The sequence below is a fragment of the Berghia stephanieae genome, chromosome 3 (assembly GCF_034508935.2).
Source record: "Berghia stephanieae isolate SIO BIC M18660-M18661 chromosome 3, UCSD_Bste_1.3, whole genome shotgun sequence".
NCBI lineage: Eukaryota > Metazoa > Mollusca > Gastropoda > Nudibranchia > Aeolidiidae > Berghia > Berghia stephanieae.
The window spans coordinates 19,143,331-19,154,660 of record NC_088362.1 but is presented as its reverse complement, the minus strand read 5'-3'; the positions used below and the strand labels follow the sequence as shown (position 1 = coordinate 19,154,660).

Here is an 11,330-nt window from a genome sequence, read left to right as displayed (position 1 = left end):
TTGGTTTTACAATAATTTGCATTTGCAACCATTTGAGTGTATGATATGTCAGCCAAACTGTTTCAGGCTACGATATCTACGTAGGCCTTTTAATTGGCGAACTTGTCCCCAGGGGGTAATTGACCCCCTCCCCTCCTCTATTCGCAGTGGTAACTCGAATAATAGATAGCGCACGTTTTCGTCATTTGCAGCAGTACTGCGAATAGTAGATAGCGCTCGTTTTCGTTATTAGACTGCTAAAAACTATAACTACTCATAGCTATCACTTGTCAGTCGGTTTTAACTTTCGTTTTCAGCTGTGAGTGCTACAGCAAAGAAAGATGCTGTACTGTTAGTGTTCTAGTGTTAGAAATAGTCTGTGAGTGAGAGGCCAAGTAGATACGTCTATTATAGGTATTATAATATTTTCTTTATTTCTTTTCTTTTTTTTTGGCTTTCCTTACAATTGTCTGGCATGCTATGGTTGTGTCGTCAAATTATTTTCGAAAGGACTACTCTTAGACTCTATCCTAGATAGATATAGACGTCTACTATTCTAGATCTAGATACAGTGACACTCCTAATCCTAACACTAACACTAACACAACATTCACATTGTCATAGAATCATAGTCATAATAGAAACTAGATTATTATTATTATTATTATTATTATTATTATTATTATTATTATTATTATTATTATTATTATTATTATTATTATTATTATTATTATTATTATTATTATTATTAAAACCTCTGGATATGGTTTTGTGTCCGTGGGTTAGGCATTTTACACATAGTTCCACTCAACTGGTGTGGATTAGAATATGTGAAAGAACATCAGTGATCAGTGATGGAGTGTCAGTCAAAAAGACGCACTGTATGAAAAGCAAGCTTGTATCCATGTGGCCTTATAAGGAGAAATGTGCCTTAAACAAACAAAAAAATCCTTGATAATTTAATAAAAGACTTTCTTTTTGATCAATGCAGAAAATAAAACACACACACATACATGCATACGAACATGACATATACACGCAAATATTATTATTGTTGATTATCATCAAATATTATAGTTATTTATATTTATATATATAAGTGAGCACAACATTAAAACTTACAAAAATCGGTGCAATCCTGGAAAAAATTTATGAGCAATACCTAGCACAACCTACCAGGTAACACTAGATATCGCTCTAAATAGAGCGACTCTTTAATGCCTGCCACTTATATTTATCTCAGATTACCAACATGTCATCTTCTGAATCAAGCGAAGATGAGGAAGAGATCAAGAAGATTAGTATGGCCGTTATTCCAAATGATTTGTTATCTACATTAACTTCGTCCATACCTACAACTAAAACTAAAGAAAATGTATACAAGCCCAAGGCAAATGATGGCAATGATGACAAAGGTCGCAACTCTGCGACAAGAAATGGTAAGTTCTTTCGGTTTTTAAAATGTGTTTTCTGTTTTGTTTTATTTTTTTTTTCTTTTCTTATTTTTTGCTTGTAAACATGCTGTGCAGTAATTAAAAATCTCCAGATAAATTCTTAAATTTCCAATGACAAGCATCTCAGTGTTAACTCTGTGACTTTGTTTCATAATTCAATACAAAAAAAAGTAGTCCTTTGGATTGGGAGCCATTTAAGCCCATGAAGCCGGAATTTTTCCCAGTATCTATGTCGTACTACGGACAATAGCAATTGCTTGCTACCTTTCAGGTAGGATGCTAATCTATTGCAATGTTCTTTCCATTAGATCTCATAGACCCAGGCACCAAATCACTGATTGGTGGACAGGGAGGTCAGAAAAATAAAATTATTGACTGCACCCTAGATCAATATCGGCCCCTTTGCTTGTGAGGCGAGTGCTCTACCAACTGAGCTATCAAGACCCCCATTCCATTTAAAGTGAAAGGTCATTTTCTTATTGCTCTTTGTAGAGAAATCTATTTAGAGTTAAATAAAAGTCATGTAATTTGTCATAAATTCAATTTTATATATATAATTTTATATATGGATTTGATCTAGTTTGGAAAACCTCTCTGATTCAAAATATAAGGACAATGCAAGCTGATTGATTGTAATTGTGCTGTTTTGTGTTTACTTTTCTGACTTAAGTGGCATTTTAGCCAACTGGCAGTAATTATCATGGAAAATATAAATATTTGTAATAAAACCATTATAGATCTCAATCTGCATTTTTTCCCAGGCTTTATCTTCCACTGATACTACTTTAATATCATAATAATAGGGAAGAACAGAGTTGAGTTGAAACACCTATTTTCCGAATCCAAAATCCTTGGAAGTGTGTATGTAACAGGCTCTTCGGAGGACTAATAATGAGTAGGTTGCATATTGAATCATAAGGTGAAGCGTGGCTCAGTGGTACGGTCTTTGCTTCTTACCCAAAAGGTACCGAGTTCAATCACCCGCCGCTGCGTTGTGTGGCCTTGAGCAAGTCACCTCACCCTAGCTCACTTTGCGGCGCTGCTCTGCGGCTGATGCCTGGGTTATTCCAGTCTTCCCTTGGATTAGACCCTAAAGACAAATTTCCCCTTGGGGATGAATAAAGGGAATTTTAGTTTAGTTATAACCATTTTGATAGCATGATGTATAGGCAGATGCACAATGCATGTATTCAGTCCTCTGGATGGTTTTTTTGACGTCACACTTTTGTTCCCTAATGTCATTTTGCATTGAAGATAGTCGACATGCTTCACCATCTCCTATTAAAAGCAATTCATTAGTAGAGTAGTTCACTCCTCCTCATATTGCCTTAGACTTAGAAATTTATGAAAGGGCTCAAATTTAACAATCGTGTATAAGCAAAATTAAAAATGCAAGATAAAAAAATAAGCCTTATTTGACTGATTTTTCAGGATTTTTATCTTGCCCTAGTGATGGCTTCCAATTTAATTAAATTTTTTCACTCTCATATTCTAAAGAAAAATCCCTTCAAAATTTTTGGCATTTTTTGTTTTTTTATTTTTTGTTTTCAGAAAAACTCCATTTAGTTGAACTGGCTGCTAAGTTTAAGAAAGTGGATAATAAAAATGACAGAAGCTCTTTGCAACTGAAGTCTAACAGGTGATTTTATTGTTTCGAGAGTTATCAAAGTTTTCAATTTTTGATTTGCATGCTATTTTGTCATATGATAAAAGAAAGTTAATGTCACGCCTCTTTTATAAAAGTCGGATTTTGATAGAATCTGTCAAAAGGTTATTCACCAGTTTCTAATTCTTCATTTATTTCAAAGTAAAAAAATAGAAATAGTGCATTTTTGTTTTTTTTTACATGAGAGGGCTCCCAGACTGAATGACAGTTAAGCCTGAATGTTTGTTTTTGGATGTAATAATAGAATTTTATTTTTTAGTGGGGAAAAAAATCGTACAAAAAATGTGAGCTTTTATGTAGTGCAATATCCACTAAACGTGGTCAAAGTGCTTTGCAAAGGGTTCCTGACCAACAGCAACACGTAACGTGTAGAACAAGACATGCCTTTTGGTGATATTACAATTTTTTGCGACAGGGACAACGCTGTTAACAGCCAGGTACTCATTTTTTACCTGAGTATGTTGAGAGCATATGAGTAAAGAGCAGTTTCCAAGGACTCAACTATGTGCCGAGCAAGGCTCAAACCCATGACCTTTCAATCTGAAAGCGAGTGTCATACCACTAGACCACATAGCTGCACATAGGTTGAGGGTCAGGGTTACACCAGGCTAACTCTATATTTATAAAATTGACCATCCTTCATGTTTTTGTCGTACTAGAATGATTTAAAGTGCCATGGGTGCGTTTAAACTCCTAAAAAAACAATCAGATCATGAAATTTGCCTGGCAATCTTCACTCTTGGTCCCAAGTATTGTAAGAAACTGGAGGTCTAGATTTTTCATACATATATATATAATATATATATATATATATATATATATATATAATATATATATATATATATATATATATAATATATATATATATATATATATATATATTGGATCGTGTTTGATACAAATATGGTACGAAAAGTTCTCGGCATGTAGTAATGGAGCGAATTATTATTTTTAAAAATATTTACCACAATGTTTGAGATAGTCTACATTAATGTTTCAGCTGAAACCTCAGCTGTAACCCTGAAACATTAATGTAGACTGTCTCAAACATTGTGGTAAATATTTTTAAAAATAATATATATATATATATATATATATATATATATATATATATATATATATATATATATATATATATATATATATATATATATATATATATAAATATATATATATATATATATGTATAATCATCAGTCAACTTGGCAGGTGTCTAATCAAAACTGGCTCTAAATTGATATAAGTTATTAAATCAATTGGGTCTTAGCCTAATCCTAAGAAAAATTTGATAAACTAACTTGTATTAAAGAAATAAGAAAGTGGCTAAACTCGCTGTAATAGATAAGATTTAAGTTGTTACGAATTGTTTTTTCTTTTTCTTTTTTTAATGGATAAAAATTCATTTCAAAAGAACAGGAATTGCTTGGTTTCAATTAAAAGTATTTATTGTTATTATATCTTCAAAATATATTTTCCCTCTAATTTTAATAGTCTTTCTTTCCTCGTTGTCCTTACTGTTTGCATTAAGTTGCTCAACAATAGATTAGTTTTTGAAAAAGGCTCTACAGACTTTTTCAATAATTATAAATGAATATATATATATACAAAACAATACTCTTTTACAGTTATACTCATTTCCTTAAGTCAACCAGTTTACTTTAAGCAGAAGTTGAGCTATTTTTTTTTACTGTTAAACAAAACAATCAAATAGGCAAGTCATATTTTGTAGTCACCTATCCAAAGCACTCACATTTATTAACTCACTCAACCCTAACACCGACTATATCCGTTGTTTATACCCGGGTTACTTTTACCCCATGCCTATTTATTACATTTTTCTTAGACAAATTATAGGCGTATTTAGTATCAAATTTAATGTTTTTAGTTTTTACACGTTATCGTTAATGGTAGTTCTATGGTAGATCTATGTACATGCTCATTTTAAAGACATGTATTTTTCCAATTCTGAAAAGTAGCAAAAATCTCTAGGATTGAGTGAGTTAAGCACACAGAATGACAACTTATCAAACGGGGTCAATAGCACTTTTGAATGTCCTCATGAACTTCAATTACTTGCACTATTCAGATCAGATAAATCCACAGAGGAAGAAGATTCTGCATACCATGCTACTACCCCAGGATTCAGAGCTCACATTGAAAAACATCTCAATCAAATTTTGGACAGGTAGGTAATGGTGATTGGAGGAAAGATATTTCAGGACTTTTGGAATTACCGGAAAAACTTTTTTTTTCATGAAAAGAATTCAATGCTTTTGGAAGGCACTTGTACTTATTTCTAAGGGAGCGTTCACATATTACGTCATCAAAAATTTGCCCTTTTTAGACCCCCCCCCTCCCCCAAGTCATCACTTGTCATCATTGACCTGACCCCCCCCCCCCCCCCCAACAGATGATGACGTCATCTAATTTAATAAAAACTAAAAGATAACTTTAATTTCACAATATTTATTATTCGTTTTTCAAACCATAAACATTGATTATCAACGTTTGATAAAACACATTCAGACATTTTATTAATTTCAGAAACTGTTGATAATTTATGTTTTACGATACAATGGGGACATAAAATTTAAATTTGCAAAGATAAAATCTAACAAACATTATTAAATTAGGCTACTTGGTGCAGGAGCTATTTAAAAAAATAGTGTAATTTAAAATAGTATAGGAGGCAAATTATTTTATAGCATATTAGTCTTTTAGTGGAATGAATTTCTGTTTCAATTTCCAAACATAAAATTAATTGATTCAAAAATGTTTCTGCCTTGGACCTCTGGCAATGTACTATAAATAGTATCATCAATTTCATCTTCATCGTCATCATTTTCTCCCATTTGCTGTTCTTCATTATGCCGCATTTTCGTGAATGGTCTTTCATTGCTGTGATCGAGGAGTGATACAATGAACATTTAGGGCAAGTTCGCCTTTTGAGAAGTGATACCCCTTTCCCATTTTGTTTCTTGAGAGATGGGCAATACTCATCATAGCAATTTATCTTTAGCTGTTTTGAAAGGAACAAACTTTGAAATAGGCTTAATTTGCCTATGTTTTGATGACATCATCTTGGGTCTGACCCCCCCCCCCCCCCCCATGTCAACACATGTCAACATTTGGTAGACCCCCCCTCCCCCCCTAGCTGATGACGTAATATGTGAACGCTCCCTAACATGAATATTTTTTATCTTTGTTTTTTTTTTTGTTGATTTTTTTTTTCAATTTTATAAAAGGCTTTTGTCCCCTATCTACTGAAACTACAAAATAATTTACATTTTTCCTAAGCGTTTATTGCAAAATGTTTTAAGTTTTGAAGACCAGAGAATTAATTCAATACTGCTATTCAATTTTGTTGTAATGAAATCAAAGGAATGTTTTAAAAAAAAGATCCAAATTCCCAATCGCTTGTTATTACAATTTAAATTATCCGTATGTATTTCAATTTTAAAAATAAATATCATTTTGACTTTAAAATTTTTTAACAGTGATATCAAGGCTAGGATTCAAGATTCTGTCTGGAAGAAACCTTACAATGACAAAGAGAAAAAACAATCAGGTATGCAGTGCTATCTGGCCACCATTTGCATTGATCCAGAAATCGCAATCAGTGATGTTGCAAGGGGTCTGACATCTGTTTTACATAAAATCCAGATTATTCATAGAAACTGAGTGGTATTATTTTCCTGGTGATTTATGAGGCTCTTAATACAAAGTAAAAAAAAAGGGGGGGGGGGGGGGGGTTCTCTCAGTTTAATGAAGCAAGTCAGTGTAGGTGTCTCAGATCAAATTTAACATTCAATCCATTTCGTTCTAGGCTTAGGTGACCTACTTTATAATAAACTCTTGCGTGATGTAAACTCAATTATTGCATCTTGAATTTCTTTTGTAAATGGATGCATGTTGTCCATGATTTCTGGACAAGAATGGTCCCTTTGGCTTTATCTTTAGTAGACTGCAGTGTTCTAAATACAAGTGACAGCGTATGACAAGAAATATGAACTGTAGCACTTTCCAGACCTTGACATGTGTTGGCTCTTACATGTTGCTGTTATCATTGTATGTGATTCTTGTTGAAATCAGGCCTAATTTGTTTGATAGATTACCGATATTCTTTCATATAATGTCTGGCGACTGTTTTTAGCTTTGCCTCATGGAGGGGCATAATTTTTATAAATTTTTATTTATCCACCTTTATCTTAAGTCCCTTCTGTATAGTCCTTGTTCTGAAACGAGGCTATTTGATTTTTTCGCATACCTGGCCTTCTCTCTTTTGCTGGGAGTAGTCAGTATTTTTTTCACAAGATAAATTTTTTCTGTCGTAATTGTTCGTCAAAATCCTCTTGTTAGCATGCAGGTGATATGTAAGGACTAAGATGGGACACTTAGTATTTATATTTTATCATTATTTGAGCAAATCCCACTTGACAAGAGGTCTGATCACTATTTGAGCATATTTCCCCTTGACAAGAGGCCTGTTCAGGTGTATGGGTAGAACTTTAAGATGATCTCAAATTTGGCACTCATTGATCTACTTTTGTTCTCTGTTCAAACTATTTCCCTTTGTCTTGCAGGTCAACAGTCTATTTTTTCGATCTTTCTTTTTACTGATCTGAAATGAACTAAAAGTGTTGTAGCAACGCGAAACCCCTATAAATTATAAACAGATAGCTTTAGCATTGATAACACTTGGCTTTGCATGTCAAGTTTTCAAAGTTTCCATTCAATCTTTTTTTTTTTTTAAGGTATCAAATTGTTTTCAACTGCTAAAGTTCTCTGCAATGGAGTCTCAGACATTCAGCAGCCACAGAGTGTGAAGGTTGTGAAAAGCCCACCCACAATACGGCCCAGGAAACATAAACTCAACTCATGCAGTTCAGAAAGGTTTGTACCATTTATGAGTTACATCTGTTCATATTCTGACTAAAGTTGTTTTTTTTTTCTTTTTAGAAAAACAGGTACATTCTCATTGCTCCTCTCTTCATTTAACGCCCTTTACAATGCTACATTTGTGCAGGCTGCATTTGTGCTACAAGTATTATTACTTCCACATTAAAAAAGAAGAATATTATAATACCACTCATAAAATTCTGCTATTTAAAAAAAATTATCATCCGACTTCTACACATGCCCTGGTTAATTAAAAAGGTTTTCTGTCCTCCTTATCTACACAATAGTGGTCTGGATTAGGATAAAATGACATTGGGATAGACTAAAATCTTCTTCAGAGAGTAGACAGCCACTACTTCTATTCTACTCATTTCAATCAAATAAACGCAGGGTCCTTGGGCTGAAAGATATAATAGATTTCAATAGTATTTGAAAAGAGGATACTTACATACTTTTGTTATTAGCAGAGAATGTCTAGGGAAAGCAGTAATTGAGACAGGAAGAAAAGCAATGGAGAGAGGAGAATTAAAAAAAACGTGTAGGGTCAAGGAAGCTTTGGCATCTTGATGATGATATACTCTTCAAAATCTTGCACTTTCATCTTATTTTTAAAACCAACTACTGATATAAAATGTGAGTCGTAGTGTGAAATTGCATGATGTGGCAATTCTCATCTAATGCTATGGACTTATTGAAATCATCTCTGTACAACTTTTAGGATATCTATAGTTTTTATTGTTATTAGCAAATTGTATTGAAACGATGGTCGATAAAAGAAAACAGTTGTATGATACACTCCTCCAAAATTAATTAAAAAAACGAAAATCTGATTACACTGAATATAAACACATGCATAGGGAAGTGCATTGCACTTTATTACAGTAAGGCCAAATTAGTTTTAGATATTTTTTAATGAGCCAGCTTGACAAAGGACATGTAGCAGGTAAGTCAATTAATTTCTTTTGTTTGTTTTGTTTTCAATTTCAGCTCAGACGATGAGGATAAAATCAGTGCTTGCGTTTTTACAGTGGATGACATAATGCTTGAAAACAGAATGTTGGACGATCTGCTCAAATCAAGAGTGGAACTCTCGAATACAGATAAAGCTAAGGATGGCTCTGAATCACATGACTTTATTAAGAATGACAGCAATGAAGGGAACGCATCTTCCAAGAAGTGCAAGAAGATGAAGAGCAAACATTGTAATGAGGTTATTCAAAAGGTTGATGATGGGAAGGAGCAAAATACAGAGATGTGTTCAGTGAAAACAGAAAAAAAGAAGAGGAAAAAATCACAAGTGAGTGCTGATGAGTGGCAAGAGTCTCATCACATTCACGATGATTCATCTATTACTATTGAGAAAAAGAAAAAGAAAAAATTAAAAGTAAGTGCTGATGAGAGGCAAGAGTCTCATCACACTGACGATGATTCATCTATTACTATTGAGAAAAAGAAAAAGAAAAAAAACATAAATTGATAAATAAAATACCTTTATTGAGGTGAAAATAAAATTATTATTCTTTTTCTTCTTTTCTTCTCGTGTGTCTTTTTATATCTGGAGTCCCGTTTCGAAGACGAAGGTACTCGTCTTTTTGAGTTCTTCTAGCCGAAATTTTTTTTTTAAATGTAGATACGTTGCAGGGGGCCATATCTCTTCTCTATGGATTGAAATTTTTCTGCATCGCTGCAGTTTATGCTCTGTATCTTCCTCCTCACCACATGAGCAGACATATGACTGTGCATTGCAACTCTTATACAAACTTATTCTTATTCTAAAAGTCTGAGAGAGTGATTTGGTGAGCCTATTGAATCACATGTTGTCCAACAAGTTATCAACTTGAATTTTCCTCATTTGAAACTTATTTTTATACTGCAATTGTCTGTCTGTCACCATAGGCTTCAAAAACTTTCCATTTTTTTTTCTCACACCCGATATATCTGCATAGACAATCCTATATCTTTGCTAATACACCGCTTTGAATTAAGCCAAATTTCCATTTCATAAACATACTTTACGTGTTCGGTGCCAAGTTCGATACTTGTCCTCAGCGGCGTGGCGTATTGATGACATATGGTGGTGCCGTGATTAGAAGAAGAAAAAAAATTAAGAGGAGAGAGCACATGTTGAAAACTCTCTTTTTTGGAAGGTTGGGGGGAGGGTCGATGGTTTCTACGAGTGGACAAAACTCACAAAAACAAATAATTCATGAAAACAACAAGCCACAACACTGAGATATAAGTCCCATGTGAAAAGGTCTTTGTAATTATTCTTTGTCCACCATTTAAAGGATTGGATTTGGTAGATAATGCAATAAATATGTGATAAATGTAAATCAAAAGAGAAAAGAAACCTATGACAGAAATTACTTACTTTTAGTACTTGTAAAAAGATCTGCAAATCTTTTTATAATTTGTTTATTGAAATCTGGAATGGCATTTGGCATCTATTTCAGCTTTGTGAATTGACAGAATCATTAACGAATTTAACCGCTCCTGTTTCATTGAATTTCGCAAGAAATTTTTCACTCTTTTAAGGGTGCTAAAACAACGTTCAGGAGGTCAAGAAATACGATGGAAGTGGTTAAGGTCACTATAGACTATAGATGTCCATGATTTGTCAGTGTTTGTTGTATCTGTAAAAAGTAGACAATAAAAACAAAAGAAACGTTGTTTTTCTCTAAACTAACTGTACTGTGAGCCATTCATGTCTGTCATACCATGTCACTGAAAAAGAGCGTTTTCGAGATTTCCACACCCGTGTTAATTGAAAATCAGTTGGTTGGTGAGGAACTAGACTTTTTATTTCTAATTTGTCCTCTAGTGTCAATCTCCCAAACGGTCGGTGAAGCAAAGTGTCAACTTGATTCATTGCAATTCAATGTTTAACAAAAACAAAACTTCAAAGTATATCTCAAATAATGGAAATCAGTGGAATATGATTAATGATTGCACAAATATAAGGTAGATTCAGATCTTAAAGCATCACAAAGAAAAAATCACTCCACTTAAGTACTTAAGAAATCAAAAAACACGCCAAAAGTATAACTGTTGACAATCTTCGCTTTCTTTCTCTGACTGACACAAATACACTCGCACAAACACACACATACACAAACACACACACACACACACAAATAAACACTCATACACACGTAACCATCAACTCGGCACTACAAGCAAGAAAAATGTTGGTAAATTCGTCCACAATGCTTCGCTGCAAAGAATTACTTTATTCAATAATCGTGAATAAGAGGTGGGGTGGATTTTGATATATCATATTTTTAAGTTTTATGTTGTTTTTCTTTGCTACTTACAAATAAACTTGACAATGT

At 33.3% G+C, this 11,330-nt stretch overlaps 1 protein-coding gene across 1 annotated transcript; it reads left to right on the top strand.

Moving 5' to 3' along the window:
* Window positions 1-264: 264 nt before the first annotated feature.
* Window positions 265-9,524, top strand: LOC144967291 (uncharacterized). Its single transcript, XM_078904350.1, has 7 exons — window positions 265-393; window positions 1,223-1,418; window positions 2,985-3,072; window positions 5,186-5,284; window positions 6,597-6,667; window positions 7,854-7,992; window positions 8,986-9,524. Exons 2-7 carry the CDS (start codon window positions 1,232-1,234, stop codon window positions 9,473-9,475), a joined length of 1,074 nt encoding a protein of 357 aa, XP_078760476.1. The 5' UTR covers window positions 265-393; window positions 1,223-1,231; the 3' UTR covers window positions 9,476-9,524.
* Window positions 9,525-11,330: the final 1,806 nt, after the last annotated feature.

What these genes read in the sequence shown, in the direction of transcription:
- LOC144967291 (XM_078904350.1), top strand. Translation starts at nt 1,232, where the DNA reads ATGTCATCTTCTGAATCAAGCGAAGATGAGGAAGAGATCAAGAAGATT. An exon ending in CAACTCTGCGACAAGAAATG is followed by an intron (nt 1,419 to 2,984) that starts GTAAGTTCTTTC and finishes TTTTGTTTTCAG; the next exon opens with AAAAACTCCATTTAGTTGAA. An exon ending in TTGCAACTGAAGTCTAACAG is followed by an intron (nt 3,073 to 5,185) that starts GTGATTTTATTG and finishes TGCACTATTCAG; the next exon opens with ATCAGATAAATCCACAGAGG.